The sequence below is a fragment of the Osmerus eperlanus genome, chromosome 23, assembly GCF_963692335.1.
Source record: "Osmerus eperlanus chromosome 23, fOsmEpe2.1, whole genome shotgun sequence".
In the NCBI taxonomy this organism is placed as follows: domain Eukaryota; kingdom Metazoa; phylum Chordata; class Actinopteri; order Osmeriformes; family Osmeridae; genus Osmerus; species Osmerus eperlanus.
Window position 1 is genome coordinate 5,244,470 of NC_085040.1, and position 22,348 is coordinate 5,266,817.

A 22,348-nucleotide genomic window follows, 5' to 3' on the forward strand; every position below is an offset into this window, starting at 1 on the left:
ACTTGTACTGTAGTATACTGTTCTATACTGGGTAGGTGTAGTACTTGTACTGTAGTATACTGTTCTATACTGAGTAACTGGTCTCCTGGTGAGTTCCAGAGCTGGAGTCCCAAGGCAGACAGACCAGCAGGAAGAGGCAGGGGAATGGGCCTCATCTGATTAGGTCTTCATGGCTGCGTGACACAATTACTCCCTGTTCCTCGAGCCTCGGTGGCCCTGGCAGGGAATGCGCACACACACACACACACACAACCCAGTAGTAACTAAATATTGTCTGACTGACATTCCCTTGCACTTTATTCCACTTCAGAGGTGAGCATTTGATTTGATTTGACAGTCTGCAACTGACAAAAGAAGAAACAGATATAAGAGAGAGAGGAGAGAGAGAAGACAGGAGATGAAATTCCGCTCTCATGAAGTCACCCGGCATCCTCACCTCTCTCCAGCACAGATGGAGGGAAAGAGGGAGAGAGAGAGAGAATCAGTGACTAGAGCAGGTGGTAGAAAGGAGAGGAAGATGTAGAGACTGGGTTCAGTGTTCAGAACGGGGTGGAGCCCAGACAAGGAAAGGAGTGAAAGAGGGATGGGGGGGGGGGTTGGGGTGAAAGAAGAAGTGGGGCTGAACAGGAGGCATTCCACTCTGACAGGTCGAAACAGCGGTTGTCCACTGTGCTTACAGAAGCCGTCTCCGTGAGCACCAGCTCAGTTCAGATTAGTGCACGTCAAGCTCTTCAGTGTACTCTTATCACTGTGGCGCACTGTAAATACTGTGTGAGCAGGTGTGTGTGTACTCACATTCGGGTGGCATGCCATCCATACAGGCAGCCTCCCAGTCTCCTTTCATGCTATTGTTTGTTACGTTCATATTTGTTTTGTCCCTGCGTATCTCCATCTGCCCATGGTAACAGGCAAGACGACTGCCAATCAGAGCGCAGGGAGGGGGTAGGGGGGGCAGGGGAGGGGAGGGGCTCCGGCGAATGCAAACGCTGGCTGATGATGTCAGGAGTGGCAGGGAGCTCTGGCGCTGCACCTGGCTCATTTGATTAGCAAATGGGGGACCGCGGAGCTCACCACGGCAACGAGAAGCACCAAGGGCAGGGCTGTGAGGAGGCTGGGGTGGGGCCACATCTCCCCATCAGGAAACTCTTTTTGAAAAAGCTTTTTTCACAAGGTGAAAATGAGAACCCCCCCCCTCCCCTCCCCTCCATGAAGTGGACAAGGCCGCGTGGTTTCATGTGTCGTTTGACCGCGGTTTAATTGGAGGGATGTTATTCCGGGTCCTATCAACACTTCTGCACTTCTGGGGGGGGGGGGGGGGGGGGGGAGCAGCATGTTCTTTAAAGTCACGAGAGAGACGGAGAGACTAAAGTTGGTGAGGAAGAGAATTAAGAGGTGGAGGGGGAGGGGGGGGGGGGTGAAGAGATGAAAAGATGACCTGGCAGAAGAGAGGAGAAAGGAGAGGTAGAAGAAGAGACAGGGGAGGACAGGAGGGAGGCAGGTCAGAAAGAAAGGCTCTGTGATTGGCTGCCCAGCGTCTCTACTCACCTTCAGGTCCCGGTGGACCACGCCCATCTGGTGGCAGTGGAGCACGGCCTCTAGGATCTGCTGAATGCAATGACTGCATGCAAACACCAGGGGGCGCGGGTTAGTGACAGGCGGCCGGGGCGCGCTCACTGAGACTGGGGGGAGCAGGGGAGGAGGCGGTGGGGGCTGTCCGTGGTTCTTTAGTACTCCCCTCCCCCCCTTTAATAACCCAATGAATTAATGTCCCACTCCTGATTCTACTGGAGCCTAATGGAGTCCCTTGGTCTCCTAATATAACTGATGGAGATTGACAGAGAGATGTGGAGGCTGTCGTTGTTAACAAGAGCAGGTGCTCCGGCCGTGATTGGGTCAAATCGGCCAGGGGAGGTCCCTTCAGGGGGACTCCAGGGAGAACCTGGTTATCCCTCCCCCTGCCTCTGCCTGTCCCCCAGTCTCAGAACAGACGTGGTGTTGCCGCCCCCCCCCCCCCCCCCTCTCTCCCTGAGAGCCCCAACCTGGGGAGGGCGAGGGCCCCCCTCCCTACTCCCTGACCCTGGGTGGAGGCCTCACAGGGCCCGGCCCAGAGCGGGACCTCCAGGAGATGCTACATGCGTGTTGCTGTCATGATTCCCGCGGCTCGACCAGCTGAATCACTGCACGCACCCCTTCCCTCCTCTCTCCTCCCCCCCCCCCCCCCAGCCACATGCCCCCTGGTGGACCACCTCAAGCCTGCTGGAGGGAGCCGGGTGATAGGTGATGGGGGGGGGGTGGGGTTGCTGGTGTGAGACCGGTGAAGGGGTGGGTGGGTGGATTTTGGAGGAGGGTGATGTGCGTGGTGTGTCTGTGGTTAATTGGTTATTTTGCGTTCAGGCAAGGGGGGGGGGGGGGAGAGGGGCAAGATGCTACGACAGGAGAGGGGGGGGGGGAGAGTGGCGTCAAGTGCCTCAGGCACCCACCCCCCCTCCCTCTTGGTTGGTGTACTAACCTTCAGGTCCCTGTGAACTATGCCATTTTGGTGGCAGTGACTAACACTTTCTAGAATCTGCTGTATGCAGTGGCTGTGGAGGAGAGACAGAGCGAGAAGCAGGGATGGAGGGGGGGGGACAAACGCAACGTCAGAGAGAGAGAGACAGAGAGAGAGAGAGAGACAGAGAGAGAGATAGAGAGAGGGAGGGGGAGAGAGAGAGAGCGAGAGACAGAAACAGAAATAAAAACAACAGTGGCCAGACAAACAGAAACTCAGACAGCAAAGGAAACCATCTAAAAGAGAACATACATTTTCTTCAAAGTGGGGACATTATTTTTGTCACAAGCTGCCAAGATACCAATTACCTCACACTGCCAAAGATAGCAAAGACTGTGACAATTATTGCAAATAACTCACATTTTACAGATAATAATCTCACTTTGGACTAAGTGCACTGCTCTAGACAAACACAATATAGACCTAACCATCTCCATTGAAGAACAGTAAAGACAGGTAGACGTGCTGCAGGTAAACACACAGATATGGCTAACAGACAGATACATAGCTAAGAGTGAAAATACAAACGGGAATGTTGGAAGATCAATGTAGTGGCTGGGCACCAAAACTACACCACAGCAAGACAGTTGAATGAAAGGGGGGGGGGCGCATAAACCATTTTACACAATAATAATTTTACGTGTGTGTGTGGATACCCGACTTGTGCGTTGTAGTGTGTAGATATAGTATGTTTCAGTTTAAGAACCGTCCTGCATGTGTTCAAGTGGTCTGAGGTGATCGGCAGCATCTAACTGACCTGGCATCAGCCTCGCTGTAGTACTCTCTGGCCACAATGTCCTCAAACAGCTCTCCTCCAGTCACCCTGGGAGAAGAAGAGAGGAAGGGGGGAGGAGGAGGGAGAGGCGTTAATTCAAGCCTGCACATCGACAACAAAAAGAAATAAAACGCTGTAGACCCGAACAGCACCCTGTGATTAGTTATGTAAATGTAGACAGAGAGACAGAGAGACAGAGAGAGAGACAAAAATGGACACAAATATCCATCTATGACAGCCTGGTTGAGATAGTGTGTTGTGTTCTGACAGGTGTATCCCAGTATTATACTGAGGAGTTGAAGGATAGGGCACAAGTAGACGGAATTTGGGTCCTAGAACACATTGGTGTGTACACACACACACACACCTCAATCTACTTCCGTTTGTCATGTCTAACTCCAGGTAACACATGCTACATTTCAGGTCAGATCATCCTGCTTAGCTCTTCACAATAGCTGTCCTGGTGGCTTGCCATGGCTACAATTGACAGTTTATGAGGCATTTCTATGGCCACTCCTAAAACTGTCACATATTTTATCTTACCAAACGTCTTTCCAATAGGCTGCCGTTCCCAAATGTCCTGATAGTCATTTGCTGGATGTTACAGCACCAGTACCTGTAACAACAGGTAATAGCCTGGAGGACTGCACTGGGTGGTAAAGCCTGAAGATGTTATGGTACTTTTCCACTCGACTCGCTAGGTTCGTTATCCCTTGCAGATGGTACTGTACCCCGTCAATGTAGCTGGTCATCACAGGGCGATGCAGCAGGAGGCAGTGGTGTCGTATTCAAGGTCAAGGTCTGGGATCCACCACAGGCAACGGAACCTTCCAGTCCAAATGTCTACACTGGATTACTGTTGTACCCGACACTGGAAAGGCGCTTTTCCACCACACAGCTCCCCGGTCTTCGTTTTTCCCTTTTCTTCGTTGTCATAGCAACGACGCGGGGAAATTGCAGTAGTTAGTCTGCAGTGTCACCTTGTAACCTCGACGGAGGTGCTACCAAAAACCCTAAACAGGGTGGCGGGTACGTACCAGATTTGCCAGAGGGAAAACCAGAACAGGCATGTCGACCTGGTACAGCTGAGTGGAAAATGGCCATGGATGATCTCAACCTCTCCTTTCTGAGTCCATAAGAAGAGACTGACAGTGAATGAGAAAGAGAGACACAGTGAGAGAGAGAGAGACACAGCGAGAGAGAGAGAGACACAGAGAGAGAGCGAGAGCGAGAGCGAGCGAGAGAGAGCGAGAGACACAGATATAGAGCCAGAGGGAAAGAGACGGAGGGAAAGAGAGAGAGCGAGAGACACAGATATAGAGCCAGAGGGAAAGAGACGGAGGGAAAGAGAGAGAGAGAGAGCGAGAGCGAGAGAGAGCGAGAGAGAGCGAGAGACACAGATATAGAGCCAGAGGGAAAGAGACGGAGGGAAAGAGAGAGAGAGCGAGAGCGAGAGCGAGAGCGAGAGAGCGTAAGGACAGTGAAAGGTCCCGTGGCGAGCAGGAGGACTCGGGGCCACACAGTGAAGGCCCATCTCCTGAGGGGGGAGCCGGAGGTGGGGCCTGCAGCCCCTCTTACAGAAGAACACTTCCTGCTTGACCTCAGAACCACACACTGCCTGCAGGGCTGGCCCCGGGCCAGCTGGAGAAGCTACTCTTCTGTGTTTGTGTTTGTGTGTGCAGTTGAGTGAAGTGAGAAGACAACTGCACACAGGACGATGTGATGACATGGTACAGTTGAGCGGCTCCTCAACAGGAAGTTCTCAACATTGAACATCTGTGTCAGCTAACACTATTTCCTGCCCGGAGAGCTCCTGGACACACACACACGGCGAGGGTAAGGTCAATAAATCCGGCGAGCCTTTCCACCAGAGCCAGCCATGGAACCAGTCGCTCTCCGTGGGGCATCATGGGAGATTAGCAGCGGGCCTGTTCCCCCAGAGTGCTCCATCTGTTTCACGTCTTCTGCCCTTCTGCTCTCCACGTAATTGTCTCCTCCCCCCCTCCCTCTCCCCCTCCGTGCCTCCACCTCCTCCACAACACTGTTAGATGGCTGCATCCTTTACCATGTCTTCTACTGTGCTGCTCAATGGCTGACAAATGACCGATCAGAGATGTACTTACAGATCAAAAACCAGGTAGTGGAATCCTTCCTCCGATATGCTTTCATGGAGCCTCACTGTAGATAGGCAGAGAGAGGGAGAGAGAGGCAGAGAGAGAAAGTTGGGAGGAGAGGAAAAAGAATAGAACGTTTGATTAGAAAGTCTGCTCATCACAGACATCTCGTAGGTGTATATGAGTATGTGTATGACATGAGGATGCCTGCGCTACATTGCATAGACCAGGGACATCCCAGCTAAATCACTGACGGTATCGCCACTGAAAACTCTTCTGTCTAATGCTAATGTCTTCAAAGCGAGATGTTTTGTAGAGATATAAACACTTCTCTTACACCTTTTCGCCAATCTTATTGGTGATTTGGAGCTTTGAACACTGGTTAAGAAAATGGGGTCCATTCATGCATGGGTTCTGTGGCGTTGTAACGAAAAAAAAATGAAGATAAATCATTAATGTCGCAGCATAAATATTTTCTCTCATTCGAAGTAACCCGCTTTTGTAACCAGTCAAATGAATCATACATGCCTACTGTTGAAATATTAACCTAAGGGTTAACGTTATCTGTCCATCTCAAATTATGTAATATCCTACAGCGCCATATATATGACGCTCCAGTGAGTGACCGACTAGGCAACTAATGCTAACGTGCGCTCCAGGCAACGCCATCCTTGCTCTCTTTCTACACGCTTGTTCATGCTAATGCTAATGCTAACACTAAAAGACGTGCACTGTGGCCGGTGAGAGTCCCCTGGTCATGTTTCAGGAGCTCGGGTCTTCCGTTCTACAAAGCTATCCTTTTCTTTGGTCTATTTTGAACCTCTTGGGGGGGGCTTTGAACGTGCGTTTCTGTGTGTGTGTTTCTGTGTGTGTATGCACGTGTGTGTGTTGGGGTGAGGTTTGCACGTGTGCGAGTGTCATCCTCGCAATTAAAGAGAAACAATAAATCTAATTTAAGAGGACTTTTTTTATGCACTCATATCACTTAGGATCTATTATGCATGGCCGTGCCATAGCATGAGGATTATACAGACAGACAATGATAACTTGTGTAGAAAGACTGATTTATAAGGTGACTAAATGTTTAATGCCTTAATCCAATAACCAATCTGCAAAACTAAGGCAAGAATCAAAAGCCTGGGAGATCTACTTGGAAGCTTCTATGGAGACATATTCACACACTCTAAAGTCTATCTGGATTCAAGGACACCCCGAGGCCTGATGCCCAACCCTAAATTAGCTTCCAATGCTAACCATCTTCCATCCACTTGCCCCCCTGTACAATGCTAAGCCTGTTGGCGCACTTCCCGCACCGCCTACGGACAAACTCCAACCCCCCCCCCCTCCCTCCTTTCATTCCTCATGTTCTCTGCCTCCTCATCCGTCTTTTCCGAGCGATGAACAAACAGTAGGGGAGGGGGGGGGGGTGGAAGGGTTGTGAGGGGAGGGGGAAAAAAAGGAGGGAAAAAAGTCGACCACATGCCCTGCGGACAGTTACTGAAGTCTTAATTAGAGAGCCGTGGCCTCTGTGGGGGCCCCGCAGGGGGGGGACGCAGCATAGATGGGCTCTAGCGAGAGCCAGCGCCAGAGTCAGAGCCGGCGCTGACATGCTCCTCGTGGGAGGGGTTACCCGGCAGTCCGAGGGAAATGGCTCGGGGCGCATTGGGGTTTTGGTTTGGCTTTGGAACGCGCGCGGTCTCCAGAGAAAGGAGAGAGAGAGAGGCATGGGAGGAAGGGAGTGTAAACGTGTGTGGGTGTGTTGGTGTAAATGTGTGTGCGCTGTTATCTAAATGAAGGGCTGCTCTTTTTCTTTTTCCAGTCTTGGCAGTAGATGGGGAAATCTTCCCTGGCGAGCTGGGAGACAGGCGGACTGTGTGTGTGTGTGTGTGTGTGTGTGTGTGTACACAGCATGTATGTTGGAGAGAGACAGAGAGAGCAGACCCACAGGATTATGACATAAGACAATCTGAGGGAGACTGGTCTTCAGTCAGATACCTTATTGCAACACACACACACTTACCAATATTGGGGTGCTTGAGCAGACGACAAATCCTGGCCTCTCTCTCCAACTTCTGGTGATCTGCAAAAGAAACACACAAACATTTTTTCTTGGGGTTAGGTGACACTTTCCATCAGATAAACAGGAGTGAGCTTGCTCCAACTCCTGCCTCTGCATTCCTGTGCTTTTGCTCATAAAAGACCTGCTCGGTGACTTCGTCATTCCATTCCTGTAATGCCTTTCAACCAGGGACGCCACAGAGGCCATTCAACAAGCCCAGACAACCCAGGTAGTTCCTAGAAAGTGTCCGTGCTGGAGCGCTCAGAAAGTGTCATCTGTCTGTGGGGTGATCTTCCACCACGGTAAGACAGTTCAACAGCCTAAGCCCCCCCCCCCCGATACCTTGCTTAGTTGACATTATAAGCAAGGTTGTTAAGATACATATATGTGTAAATGTGTGCATGTATTCATGTATTGTTTGCATGTGAGTGAGTGATGCCAAAAATCTGCATCTCTCTGCCCTTTCAACGAAGCCTGACCAATGCATTACACACTTTGTCCTTTTCTTGAGCCAATATAATTTGCTCTGTAAACGGTTAATCAAATTTGAACTTCTCAAGACCTCAACGTTTTCTCTGCAACCAATCTTATTCCAAGACCACATAATACTACACAGAGCAACAAAATCTATTTTTTAAACGGTTTTCAATTCTGTATCTCAAAGCAGGCATGATTTGACTATCTTGAAAATCCAGGGCTACACCAATCTGATTGTTGTGACTGTTGTAATCCCGACTGCTTGAGACAGATGTGATCACAGAGCCCTGCCTCTGAGCTCTCCAATCACAGATCACTTTACCCAAAAAAAAACAAACAATCTAATCCCAATCACACCAATCAGATGCGCTTTTACGAGGCGGTAATCTCGGTCGCCGGGCGGACTTTGGCTCACTCCAATTTCCTCCAGTCACCTTTCTCCACCCCCCACGCTGCCTGTCCTTATCTGTGACGTAACAGGATTCAGAGTGCTCAATGCTCACTCAACCTTTCTACCACAGCATGAGACACTCAGAAACACACCGTCTTCTCCGGTCTCTCTATAGCTTGTCGAGGTCAGAACTCAAACCAGGCATCAGTAAAACTATAAATGCCAGCACCGACATCCAACTGATAAGGCACACGCACCTGTGCAATATGGGAGGGAATTATAATCTAAATGATAGGAACACCATCTCTTTCCCTTTCCCACACACATGGAAAAAGAAAAAGGGTTGTGCGATTCGCCCCGGAGCTGACCCATTTCTCTCCAACCCCCAGACGAGAGTAAGAGATGCCGTCAGGCCAGGGAAACGGGGGCAGTGGCAGCTATTTTCAATGCCATAAAACCCCCCACCACCACCACCTCCATCACTGTCAGCATGATGGAAGTAGCACATCTGGATCTCCCGCCCCCATCCAGGTCCATCTCCTCCCTGTTCAACAGCTCAGGGCTTTAAGGAGGTTCATTTATGGCCCTCTCCATCTCATTTTCGCTCTTTCTGCATCCCTCGCTCTCCTCGTTCATCTGACTAAAGTCTCATTCAGGCAGAGGACCTTGAGGAGCTGGAGTTGTCATTAAGAGGGCATTTTTATCGTCATGGTGATTGTTAAGGTGGCCGAAACATTAACTAGTTTTTTGGATAGGGCCCAGAAAAGGGGAGAATAGTTCCTCTTACTCTCTCTCGCTCTAACACGGTAGACTGATTTAAATAGAAAGCCAATTATTTTTCCCAGACGGTGCAGTAAAGGCGCAATCAGAAATAAATAAAGAAACAGGAAAAAAAAACAACATGTGACCAGCAGCCAAATGGCTAGCGATGGAGTGAGAGAGAAACAAACGTACAGGAATAAAAGGAAAACGGTAGCTACAGTACCTGCGGTCACCTTGAGACAGGGTAGACGGGCTACCTGCGGTCACCTTGAAACAGGGTAGACGGGCTACCTGCGGTCACCTTGAAACAGGGTAGACGGGCTACCTGCGGTCACCTTGAAACAGGGTAGACGGGCTACCTGCGGTCACCTTGAAACAGGGTAGACGGGCTACCCGCGGTTACCCTGGAAGGGGAGACCATCATGGGTACACCCTCATTCAAAAAACTTTCACAAGCAGACACGCACAACGTTTTGTTGGGGGGAAAACTTCCCTATGAAATCAGGAGCGAGAGAGACAGAGGGAAACAGCTGTAGGCCGGCCCCGGAAACTCTCAACAGGCCGTTTATGAGAACTGGCACATCCCCCCATGCCCCTCCCCCACCCCAGCACCCACACTTGGCCCAAAGTGGAGGGTACAGGGAGGGCCACACACCTGGACACAGACTTCATGAATACGGTAATGACTCAATGACTCAGGGTTTCTATGGCGATGTGCCGTTTATCTCTGTGAGAGATGTGGCGGAGGTGGAGATGTTCTCTGCAGCTCTCGCTTCACACACACACACACAATTGCTCACAATGCTGCACACTGATGCAGACATCCAGCGCTCAGGAAACGAGAAGAGGCCAGCGTCACGACGGGAGGACAGGAGTCAGACATGTCACAACATGAAGGAGATGCATGGAGCACATCTCAACATGAGCAGGAGTGAGCCAAGTCTGAAAAGGCTGTGCGTGTGTGTCCAGGCCGTAGCCATGGAGTCAACATTGGGGGGGACGAATTACATTTGTTATGATAACAAATGTAATTGGGGGGGGGGGCGGGGGATGTGTCCCCACCAATATGGTGGGGGGGGGACACACGCCTTGGTGTGTGTGGATTCTCTAGCTATAATCCAGACCTTGAAATTGTGAGGGAGGGCAGGGGTGCAGGGCAATAAAGCCTGCATAACCTGCTCACACAAGCGTGAGAACACCCAAGTGTTTCACCAAACACTGGAGCTGTGTGTAAATGGGGGGGTCATTCTAAACTAGGCTCTCCATAGCATACTACGCCACATGCTCCAGTGTCTGGTTCTGAGTTTGGAAAACTATGTCCTAAATAAAAAGTAGAGATAGATAGATAGAGATATAGAGAGAGATATAGAGAGAGATATATAGAGAGTGAGTGAATGTGACATGAGAAGCATTGCATATACAGGCCCGACATTGCTACTTTACAATGCTGAATATTTAACATGCAATATAGCCTTGGGGGAGTTAATATCAATTCATGTCCTCACGGTAGAGCCAGGCGCTGAGCTAGTACTGTGGTGGCAGTATTATTCACTGGTGGCCAGAAGGGAGAATAGAGAGACTAAATATGCAAAACAATACGTCAAGCTGTTTACGCCAAGATGAGTTACGATAAGACTTTACATAACAAACAAATATATTTGTGGTAAGTTCAGAGCGAGGGATGGAGGGAGAGAGGCATGGAGGGGGAGAGAGAGAGGGAAGGAGAGAGAGAGAGGGAGGGAGAAAGAGGGAGAAAAGTGAAGAGGAGCAGAAGAGGACAGTCAAACAGTCCATCCTTCCTCCCACTCACCATCAGACCACACCTGTCCATCCTTCACTCTGAGGCATTCTGGCTCTGAACACTAAGCTGTCATCTGCTCTTTATACACACGCACCTGGTCTACTAAACCGAGAGAGAAGGAAAGAGGGAAAAAGAAAGGGAGATAAATAGATACAGAGAGAGAGAGGGACACACACACACAGAGAGGTGAGTGGGTGAGAATGAGATAAGAGACCAAAATCCCCTCGGTCTAAAAATAAACAAAAACAAAGGGCCTGGACACACACCAACACGAGACAACCAGCCATTAGAGTGCAGATTTGTCAATCCCTGTAGCGAGAGCCTCTTCTCAGGGAACCACACAACAACAACAAGATCAGAAGACTAGACCAAAAGTAAGACAAAATCACCATGGGGAACAAGAACAAAAGTAAACTTTACCATTCCATGAATTATTTTTGCCATTAAAATAATGTTCTCTCAATAGGCCAACTCCTCAGTTTTAATTGAACACCAAATAGAAAAATCCATGATAATTTGCATCCAACCCTTAAAGTACATAATGTCTTTGTTTGTTTTTTAATTGGTATACAGTTCAGCAGTTATGGTGTAAACCCAAACTGCCAGTTGGAAGGTGTGTGAAAACAGTTTGACACCTTTACACTTAGAGTCAGCACGGGGTGGTTACCGACGGTTACCCACAAACCTGCAGGTTTCCTCTGCACCCCGGGCTGGTGTGAAGGCAGAGCACCGCCACCAACACTGGCTCTCTGCACCTAGGTAACCAGCCCCAGCCTTGTAGAGCCATGTCAATGTGGCCTGCCTGCTTGCAATAGGCTTCATGTGTACCGGACAAGCCATCCCCAGCACAGAGGCTCCCACAGAGAGGGTAGGTGAGACGGAGTGGCGTGAGTGTCCTGTCTGCCAGACTGATGCTGCTGTGGATGAGATCTCTAGTCTAGTGTGACTCCAGGGTGCAGTGGTGCGGGGCTAGCCCAGCTGGTCCTGTCTCACATTCACACACACACGCACACTTCCTGTTCACAACGTGGTCTACTGAACCTCCTCCTGCTGCGCAGTGGGACCATACGGTCTCCACCCTGCTTAACCCCATTTAGCACCATTACAGCAGAAACTCCAGTACCCACAAGTCCCTTGACACCACATAACGAACCACCTCAGTTCCCTCATCGTCCAATTGCACATCATGAACCGCGGAACCCACAATTCACCTATGCACACTTGCAAATGAACTCAAAACTGACAATGAAAAAATGGGAGCAATCAATCACAACTGGACAGCCCCATAGCACCCTCTTTCTGCCTAGCTAGGTCAGTCCTTCAGGCCCACGCTACATGATGGCAGACAGGTCTGTGAGGAGATAGGGCTGAGATGTCACTGGTGCCAGCAGTGGAGTTTTGAAGGAGGCACATGGGTCTGCGTTGACAGGGTGTGTGGGTGTGTAGACGTGTGTGGAAGCAGCACCAGGCAGCGTGTGCACTCCCCTGATCGTGCCCGTGTTCTGTCTTATCCCTCACTGCCAGGCTGGGACAGTGAGGGAGCACTTTGTACAGAAGGGCTAGTAGAAAACAACAACACCCACAATTCCTCGGGGGGGCTCGCGACAGAACCTCGCAAAGAGAAAGCTTCCTTTTTTCATGAGCACTTTCATTCTTCTTGTCCGCAAAGACTTGGCCGTCAAATATCGTAGAAGGAAACGCACAGACATTCCCACACAGACTTGACACGTTTAGAGTCCTGGAAATCCGGTGTTCTACATCTCCAGACTCCTGTCTGAGGAGCAGAGAGACTGTCAACACCCTGCGAAACGCAGATAAACTCACATCCTCCATGACAGCTACTATCATCATCATCATCTTGGTGAAATATGGTACCCAAAGCAGACCGTTTACAACTCCCCAATCCCCCAGCTCTCCAACACAGACAAGACGTGGCTTTCATGCCAGCTCTCACATCATCGCCAACTGGCCTTTGAAAGGGCACTTAGCGACTCCAAGCGACGCAACCAGTGATTGTTGTTAAAGAGCATACACAGCTCTGCTACTCTCTCTGGCTCAGTAGGTCATCATTGGCAGAGCGAGAGTCAATACCTCTCACTTACTCAAACTTTGTTCATCCAGTCTCCCCCCTGTGATCTCCCCTTCCAGCATTTCTCTAGAGGCTGTCAATAACATATCCTCCAGAGATATGGAGGGAGAGGGGAGAGAGAGAGAACCAGGGAGTGTTTCAGGGAGGACAGAGTGGATCGATTGCTCCGACAGTGATCAGCATGAGTATTGATCTGAATTAGTCTTTGAAGAATGCACAGTCGTGAACCGAGTTATGAGATGATCAATGTCTTTCGGAAAAGACACAGGAAGAGGGTGGCTTGTTTACCCTGTGTTTCTCACTGGCACCAAACGCATACATACACACACACTCACAAACGCCTACACGCGCACAATGACATTTCTCTCAATTGAACAAGGGTGACATAGCTGTGTGACACCTGGCCCTTTCGATGCGGACAGTGGTGAAGTGATGTAGCAGGAGGGAGGGATGGGGGGGGGATGAGCAAAAGAGGACAGAGGCAGGGGAAATGGTAAACGATAGACTTGCAGGGGCTACAAACATCGATTCATATTTTCAGGGGGTTGGTGCCAGAGATGCAGGAATGAAAAAGGTGGATGGAGGGATAAACAGGGATTTAGTTGAGGTGAGAGCAATGTGTGTGTGTGTGTGTGTCGTCTGGCGTGCCTGGACAAGCTACCAGAGCTAATCCTGCTTTCTGGCTCAAGGATCTGTCTGCATCTTATCTGCAACGGAAGAGAGAGCGCGAGAGCGAGAGAGAGAGAGGTGTGTGTTCGTAAGTCTATTTTAGATGCTCACATTGTACTCTTTATCTCAATTTTCCTTCCACGTGCACCTTGCTCCACCTCTCGTTAAAACGCTCCCCCCTTCATGTTTCATGTCTTTCCCTGAAGTCTTTAATGTCTGTACAGTTCTCCAGCAGGCCTGTGGAGGCTGGCTGGACTCAGCTCTCCTCTCAAGGATACTGAAGCATGGAATCCCTGTCTCTCTGCCTGCCAGTCTGCCTGCCAGTCTGCCTGCCAGTCTGCCTGCCAGTCTGCCTGCCAGTCTGCCTGCCAGTCTGCCTGCCAGTCTGCCTCTCTCTCTCTCTCTCTCCCTAACTGTCTCTCTGCGTCTGTCAATTAGTCTCCATTCTGTCCGTCATCTGTCTGTCTCCACGTCTGTTTGCCAGCTCTGCCAAAGTCTTGCTGTCCAGCCCGTGTCCCTGCCAAACTCCTGCTCCGTCTGCCAGCTTTCAATTCTCACTACCTGTCTGTCTGTGTGTCTGTCTGTCTGTCTGTCCACCTGGCTGTCACACATCTCAGTTGAGATGATCAAGCTGTTGTTGTTTTTTTTTACCCGGCTATTCTTGTATCCCTCCCTGCCTCCCCGTCACACCATGCAAATATCCTCTGGGCCATTCAAATAGGTGCAGGCTTCAAGCCCTGCATTGTTTAAGGCGTCAAAGCTCCAAGGGGGTATTTAAATGGCTGGATGGAGTTCAGGCAGTTTAATACAAAAGAACAGAGAGAGCAAAATAGAGAAGGATGAGAGAGAGAGAGAGAGAGAGAGGGTATTGTTGGAAGGCACGGGTCAGGAGGGACAAGGAGAGGGGGATGCAGGGAGAGAAAGAATGTGAAAGAGCCAGAGAGAGAAAGACATGGGAGAGAAGGAGAAAAGGGGCGAACATTCGACGTGCAGAGACCTCAACCTGCCCAGTAATTACACTGAAAGCATTTCCGCCCTCACGAGTGCAGGCAGCAAGAGGCCCTGGCTCCAGCCACGGCTGTTAGCTGCAGTCCGGGGGAAACGAACTGTGTGGGACACAAGAACGCCAGACGCTGCTGCCACAAGACGTGGAAATACGCCGTCAAGGAACCGACACAATATATCCGGGTGGAAAAATCATAGCTTGTGCTAGCGCGTGTATCGCCACGGCTTTTTAAGCAAATGCTTATCAACGTCTTGGCTGCTCACTGGAGAGCAGAGTGGGCGCGCGCAGTGTTTGTCCGAGTTCCCTTGGGGAGCCTAGGTCACCTCCTAACACCCATTAGAGTTCATGTCTGAGTGATGAGAGCTGCCTTTCGGTGAGGTCATGTGTTGATGTAGGCAGGCCTGCTGGTCTACACTCCACTGTTGCATGGTGTTGACGGAGGCCGAGTCTCTCCTCTCTCTGGGGAAAACTAATGGAACCTCAGGGAAAAAAGGGGTGGAAGGAAGGAGGAGAAGGAGGGATGGAAGGGTTGCGACCGGGGGTGACATCATCCTGATGGCTTACACATAGCCGTCTCCTTGGCAACAGAAAAGAAAAGTTAGCTCGGACGCATCAGCCTCTCTCTTCACATTCTCCTCCCCCCCTTCTCCTCCTCCTCCTTCCTCTCCCCCCTTTTCAACCTCTCTAAAACCCGTCTTGCTCCCTAACACTCCGCTTACTCCAGGGCCCGTGGCTTTTAGCTGAACTGTAAAAACGGAGAAGCCAGACAGGTTAAGTGCTTGCTTTCTCTGACACCCCAAAATCACTTGGAGCAACGTTAAACCCCCCAGCCCCCCCCCACACACACACACACCAAAGAACATGCTCATGGAAATGTGAAAGACAGGGTCACATCCAGAGCAGCTCTTCTGGACTATCACATATTCCACCGCATCATGTTTTCTGCAGTTACAGCATAGAGCTGTGCCGAATATTACAGTAGGCCAAACCATGTCGTTTTCTCTCTCTTTCCCCTTCATCCCTCTCTCTTTTCCCCCCTTCCAGTCTCTCTCTCTCATCCGTCTCTGAGCATGTCCAGACCTGATTTAGCTTACAGATGTAATGGAACACTAAACACTGTGGGGCGTGGCATCCCATCCTCCTCACACACACGACTATCTTCCAGACTTAGGAGGATTAAGGTTGACATTAAAAGCCTAGAGAGGACGAGTGTGACATAGCTCAGCCAACCAGCACCACCACCCTCGTCACACTCCCATAGGCTAGCTAACACGCACACATTTTAAACAAAACAACCATTTCATCCTGTAACTTGTAATAGTGACTTAATTATAGCCTTGGGAGACCAGCGTATAAACTTTATACAGACCGTAGCAAGTTCTCTTTGCTGTTCTCATTCCAGTGTTCCTGGCCTGACTTGATGAAAAATCATGTTATTGTGCGAGACGGCAGCAGCATATTTCAGTGCTGAGAGGTTGAGCCAAAACATACCCAGAACTACAACAGCCCAGGCATCAATCCCTCTCTGGCTGCGCTCATCACACCTGTGTGTGTGCGCACGCATGCATTACTGCTACAACTAGTTGAGGCAATGGAACAACCTATATAACAACATCAACCAGCCCAGCCAACTCAACAGCAGTTACTAGCTGACCCTAACCCTTTCCACTGAGAAACCCTTCCCTCATTTCTAAAAGGAGTCTCGCGTCTGGGTGAAGGAGTTCAGCATGTCTGCAGGGCTGACACAATTAGCACAGATGCCCACAGAGGCCACCAGGTAAATATCCCATGTCAGCAGGTAGTGTTCTGTGTGGTCTGGTCCGGTTCTTCCTGGTAATCCAGCACATCGTGTTTCTGGAGACGACCCCCACTGACAGCCTCTGCCTCTCTCTCCCCCCCCCCCATTGCCTTCTTTCCCTCCCTCTCTCTCTCCATCTCAAGACGGGTTTTTGGACAGTGTTTGGAGTTGCTCAGGATTGGATTACATCTTCCTCTCCTCGCGCCCTCTCTGCTAAATAAGACACGTAGAAGATGTGCGGCCTGGGTGATCCGGAACAAGAACGACTCAGCGTGATACAGCTTTCCCCAGTCTAACCAGGAATCCTTTGTCTCATAACTACCTGTCAATCTCTCAGGCGGTCTTCTTCATTAGCGAGGCTGAATCACTAAGCCCGGTGGAGGAAGCTCATCATGAATATGTTAACCATGATGAGAACTGATTTCCACAGAAGGAGAACGTTGATGCGGAATATGCCTCCATATCTCCATAATAATTCAGATCCCCAACAGCCTGTTTCAGTTTCAAACTAATCTAAATTCTGTAATGGAAAGGTCTATGGTTTGATACACTATATATGTTAAGTAAGACAAGGTCTCTTATAGTATGCTACCATATATGCTAGCACGTATAGGTAACCGGTAATCCTCCAACTGTACACAAAAGCGTTATATGGAGAGATTCCAAGGGAATTCAGTTCTTCACAATCTGTGGGTCGCAGGGTCTGTGCCATTTGTGATTTCACTTCCTCCAGCCCCCCTCTCCAAGTGGTACACTACCACATGTCACTGTGACCTTTGACCTGGATGGGATCTCTAGGATACAGTCGGCACAGTAGGTGACATGACACGTCTCTTTTTAACACCCGACCCCTGGTCCAGCATCTCAGCTCCCCCCCTGTACCCTGCCTGACTAGGGGACATGAATTCCTGGAGTTCCAGAGAGAGCTTCATGAAGTTCCCTGTGATGCAGTAGCCCTACACTATCCCAGAGCATGATCTACCCCCCTACACAGCATGGTTCAGACAAACATTATTAAGTACAAATTGTGCCTTTTTTTGTTATTCTTATCAGCGTTTTAAATGTAAATTTAAAATCTACTTTGTATGCCAGTACGTAGCTGTTACTTGCCATGTCACCAGAATTTCATAGTCCAGAATAGCCCTGTTATACTGTGCACACAACAATAAATCACTGACTTTGAGCACACACAGATTACACTACCCCCATTGGTAACAAGTCCCAGACTGAACACCTGTTAGATACACACAAATAGGAGGAGTGGGCAGGCCTACGCTAGGTTACGATTGGAGGAGCCACCCTCAGTCTCTGCTAGTCTTTGCGCTTCTCTCCCAACTGGCCAGATTGAGGAGCGGTCAAGGCTTTGGCTTTGTACACAGAACAGAGAGATTAGGGCTGCTGAGAGTGCTGATTAGCCGTCTGTTTGCGGAGCCTGACCTGAGAAGTCCCTTTCATTTGCAATGGGTGACCACCAGAGACGGGGGGGGGGGGGGCTCAGACAGACGGAGAAGGGGGAGAGAGGTGGGGAGAGGAGTAAGACAAGGGAAAAGGGGAGAGAGGAATGAAGAAAAAGGAGGGAGGGAGAGAGAAAAGGGAGAGAGACATACACACTTCCCCAGGGAGAGTGTATGTTCCCAACACTAGCCCAGATGTCACTATCATGATAACACATGGAGGGTTGAGCACACTCCTCCACCGGAACCACACAACTTGGGTTAGTCTGGCTCCAAGTCCTCTCTGCAGGGTCACTTCCCGTCCCCCGTCCCCCTTTCCTCCCTGTGTCTCACTTCATCCTCTGCCCTCTGGAGGCATGTTTGAAAAGGTGAGTCACTAATACCAGGGAACGGGTTTGCTTTATGAGTCAATCTGCCGGGAGCCGGGCTGATGCAGAGAGCGTCTGTGCAGAACGCGTTCCTTTAGTTTAGGCACTTTGAAGTGGTTGTGCTTTAGTCAGAGATTGGAGAGAGGGAGTGCATTATAGGGTTTTATAAATATTTAAAACTGTTGACATTGTAGAAAGGATGACGGTACCCAACGCAAAAGACTTCCGTAGAAGTAGGTTGGACTCCTCTGACAACTGGTATTCATTCAGGCTTTGTAATGTTTGTGGTACTTCTCATCTCTGTATAAGAGGTTTCAGCGAAGTGGAGCTTTTCAAAAAAGCCCCAGAGACAAGTCATATTTGCTTAAATTCCTGTCAGTGTGTGCGTGTGTTTCAAAGAGAGCGAAACAGGCAGTCCTAACCAGCAGGGGATATTATCGGTTGCCAAACCAAGAAGCGACCATTCCACTAATCAGATTCACTGTGGGATTAGAGAGGAGAAAGTGATCGCCATAGGGAGGGAGGAAGAGAGTGGGGGAGGAGAGAGAGAGAGCAAGCGAGAGAGAGATGAAACAGAAAGCAGACACACAGCACATGTTCACCTTTGACTCTGACTCAACAAGCTGTAAGGCTTAGGGAAGATATGCCAGAAAGAGAACATTTGACATTGCTCCTGTGCGGCCTGAAAGTGTTGAGTGTCTTAAACTCAGTGTCGGACAGAGAGACTTGTGTGATACTGGGTGTTATGACACAGCACAATAGCAACCCTGTGTGCTCGCGCATGTGTGTATGCGCATGTTTGTGTGTAAAACCCAACCCAGTCGTGCAGCCGAATTATGAATGTAATCTAATCTGCTGGAGGCGGGAATTACAACACTGTAATCCCCTGCTCTCTGCCATCTGGGACAGAGAACAAACAGAGAGGGAGCACGTAGGGGTCAGACTCTGACACTGTGTGTGTGTGTGTGTGTGTGTGTGTGTGTGTGTGTGTGTGTGTGTGTGTGTGTGTGTGTGTGTGTGTGTGTGTGCGCGAGTCAGCACGAGACTAGGATTACAGAGTGGGATTACATATGATAAAAATCTGAACACTTCTGGCACCTCTGGCCAAGCGGAGTGGCCTCCAATCAAGGCTGTCCTTAAGTCTAACACACCTTTATCTGTTCTTCTAATGTAGTCTGTCCACCATTGTGAGAGGAATATTCATACCAATACAATACAACTTCAAAACTCCCAAAAGGCTAGTTAAAAAACCGAACTGGTAAGATAGAAGGCTGAATGTTGATTCGTGCATTCATAGGACACACAAGCTGAATAATTAGCTTGCATTTGCCATGGCTTCCCGGTTCCTGTTTTGGTGACATGTGTCACCAAAGAACCCAACTCTCCATAAAAGAAATGACAAAGGCCTAATCAAAAGTGACATGAGGTCTCATTCACACACTCGTGCGCACACACACACACACTCCTGGCTCTCAGCAGATGTCAGTCACCTTCAAGTGAAGGCAGTTCATCACAACAGCCGGCTACAAAACCTCATTAGCTCTAATTACTCAGACCATGATCCATCGAGTTGCCTTAAAACACAATGGGAAAAAATATTTCCCCCCCTCTGTGATCTGAGAACTTAATTGTACCTTATGGTTCAATGAGTCATTCTGCTCCCACTTCACATGGGTCTTTTGTCCAAACCAGCCGTGTTAGTACTCTCCCTTTGTTTGGTGGCTGTTTGGAAAAAGGATATTCAAAGTGAAAATTTCCATTGACGTACGGAGACAGTGGAGCATTCAGGCCCGTCTCCGACCACACTGTGAAGGGACATTTGCATACTGAGAATACCCACAGCACTGGACAAGGTGCTCACACTCAGGAGATGGGAAGAGGATTATAGCTGTTACTGCTAACATGCTTTTTTCTCTTGGTTTTCGTGTATCTTTCCTGAGGCCAAAGTAGTCTTTTTTTATTGTATCTTTTCTTCTTTTGGCTGGTTGTTGTGAACTCTGCTGGCTAGCCAGTGGCCAAATGATGACGGGTGACAAAGAGTTTAACCCAATAACCCACTGAGGCTTTCAGACGTTTCAAAGATGAGGGCTGCGGGCAGCAGTTTGACATTTCTAAATGTACCAAATGCCATCTTGGGTTAGATGGTTATAAGTGGTCAGAAGCAGATAAGTTCAGGAAAATTGTGTGTGGTGTGTATGTGAGTGTGTGCATGCGGGGCGGTGATATATCATACAGTGCAGTATGATATAACCATTGGCAAAGGATTTCCTTTTTCACTGCAGCTTTTCAATACATCTTGGCATTTGAGCCTTGAACTGTGACGGCTGAGTCTGAGGTTTCTCTGGCCTGAGCATGGAGCTAACCAGCTACTGTCTGGAGGGGGGCCTTCCCCAGGCTCCACCTCGTCACGCTAACTTTAATAAGATACGGACAAGGACAGAGCAGGGGAAGAACCTTCCGGAGAAGCAGCAGGAGATGAGAAAAATGAAAAAGGGTGTAAAAAAAACAGGAATGAAAGGAGGTGTAATCCACTTTTCACTGATAAAATGTTGGAGATAAGTTTCTGAGGAGCGGATAGGTTTCTGAGCAATAGAAAAGACAAAGTCATATGGTTTATCATCACAAACCAATTGTAAAACCGATGACTCAACATTGGAAACATCACTGATTAATTTGGTGGTGTTATCCACAGGTTCAATACATAAGACCCTACATCCAAGCACCTTCTTAGGTTCTAGAGACCTAGTGTCTCCAGCATTTGGGGGAAAAATTCTGACTGCCTGTTTTGCTAAATGGATAAGGCAGGACTTCGGCTGCAAGATAAACAAAGCAAGATACGCTCCCCAGCCACACAGCAGCTGTGCCGTGTGTTTCTGCTGTCCAAGATTCGGATCTAGGAATGTCACAATGACACCAATGCAACTCTTGGAACAGGGTGCTTAGAAGAACTATGTTCCATGTTAATGGTTTCAACATGCGTTGTCATGTTCAAGCTGTGGTCAGTGATGAGGACACCGGACTGCGGTGGCTAGCGTGGCATTAATAAGGAGAGGTTGTAGCTAAGCTAATTTGGAACTAAAAGGGATTAGCTTAGCCCGTCTTATCTACTGTACCACGAGTACCTGGTACCTAGAAGACAGTCTATTAAAGTTAATGAGTGATAGGTCTTGCTTGCATACACAAACAGACCCAGGATTAAGAACGATGAAATGGATAGAACAGGTGAGCATTGTGATATGAGTACTGTGAACTGTCTGGTATCTACAAGGACAAGCAAACATGAAAAGGTAAACACACACTATCTAGTGCGATAAAACCAAAACATTGGTTTTGTGGACCTCCAATAATTCTGTTTTGCCCGAGAGTTGACAGAGCTAGCGATTGAAGGCGGGGTTACAATCACAAGGCCATTTCCTTTTCCTGTTCAGGGTAATACAGGAGCGGAGACGTCCATGACACTGACAGCTCATTTAGCTGACCGACACACACCCACACAGATGACCATTTACCATTTGTAACAAGCACATTTGAATTCTTTGGTCCTTCTCAAATTTTCTAGTGGTGTATTTAAACTTATAATACACTCCCTCCCTCCAGTCAGCATCTCTCTCACTCTCTCTCTGGCTAACTCTTTGTCTTTGTCACAATTGGGCGCCTTTGCTATCATTAGGCCCAACTAATCTCTCCACAATTGATATGGCTCTCTTTCTCAGACCTTTCTCATCCAAACATCAATACTCTGCAGTTGAAGCACCACAATCAGAGCCTTGCTGTGCCCTGAGTGCTGTATTGACCTCCTCCCCCTCCGTGGCTATACACTGGTTTCATAGGGCCTGGGCTAATTTGAGATCCCGTCAACAGGAGAGCGAGCACTCAGGCTTCCTCTCGCGCACTTCCTTTCATGTCATCCCAGTCTCGAGCTCCTTTCATCCCTCTGTCAATCCCTCCCATCTCCCTTTGGGCTCACTTTCAGATGGACGTCTGTGCCCGTTCGCTGGTCCTTACCTCTCCCTATTTGTTAGAGCGCTTTTTTTTTG

General features: G+C 49.2%; 1 protein-coding gene across 19 annotated transcripts in view; it reads right to left on the bottom strand.

The window, feature by feature from the left end:
• camk2d1 (calcium/calmodulin-dependent protein kinase (CaM kinase) II delta 1) overlaps window positions 1-22,348 on the bottom strand; it is a 50,119-nt gene that overhangs the window by 19,428 nt on the left and 8,343 nt on the right. For 11 of the 19 annotated variants that reach the window (XM_062449872.1, XM_062449875.1, XM_062449870.1 and 8 more), the window contains exons 3-6: window positions 7,458-7,517; window positions 5,447-5,501; window positions 3,306-3,371; window positions 2,510-2,582 (exon numbers count right to left, since the gene is read on the bottom strand). In XM_062449872.1, the coding sequence (XP_062305856.1) occupies window positions 2,510-2,582; window positions 3,306-3,371; window positions 5,447-5,501; window positions 7,458-7,517 (254 nt within the window). Of the gene's footprint in view, window positions 1-1,545; window positions 1,619-2,509; window positions 2,583-3,305; window positions 3,372-5,446; window positions 5,502-7,457; window positions 7,518-22,348 lie in introns of all 19 variants that reach the window. The other 8 variants (XM_062449874.1, XM_062449876.1, XM_062449871.1 and 5 more) reach the window with 1 other exon arrangement.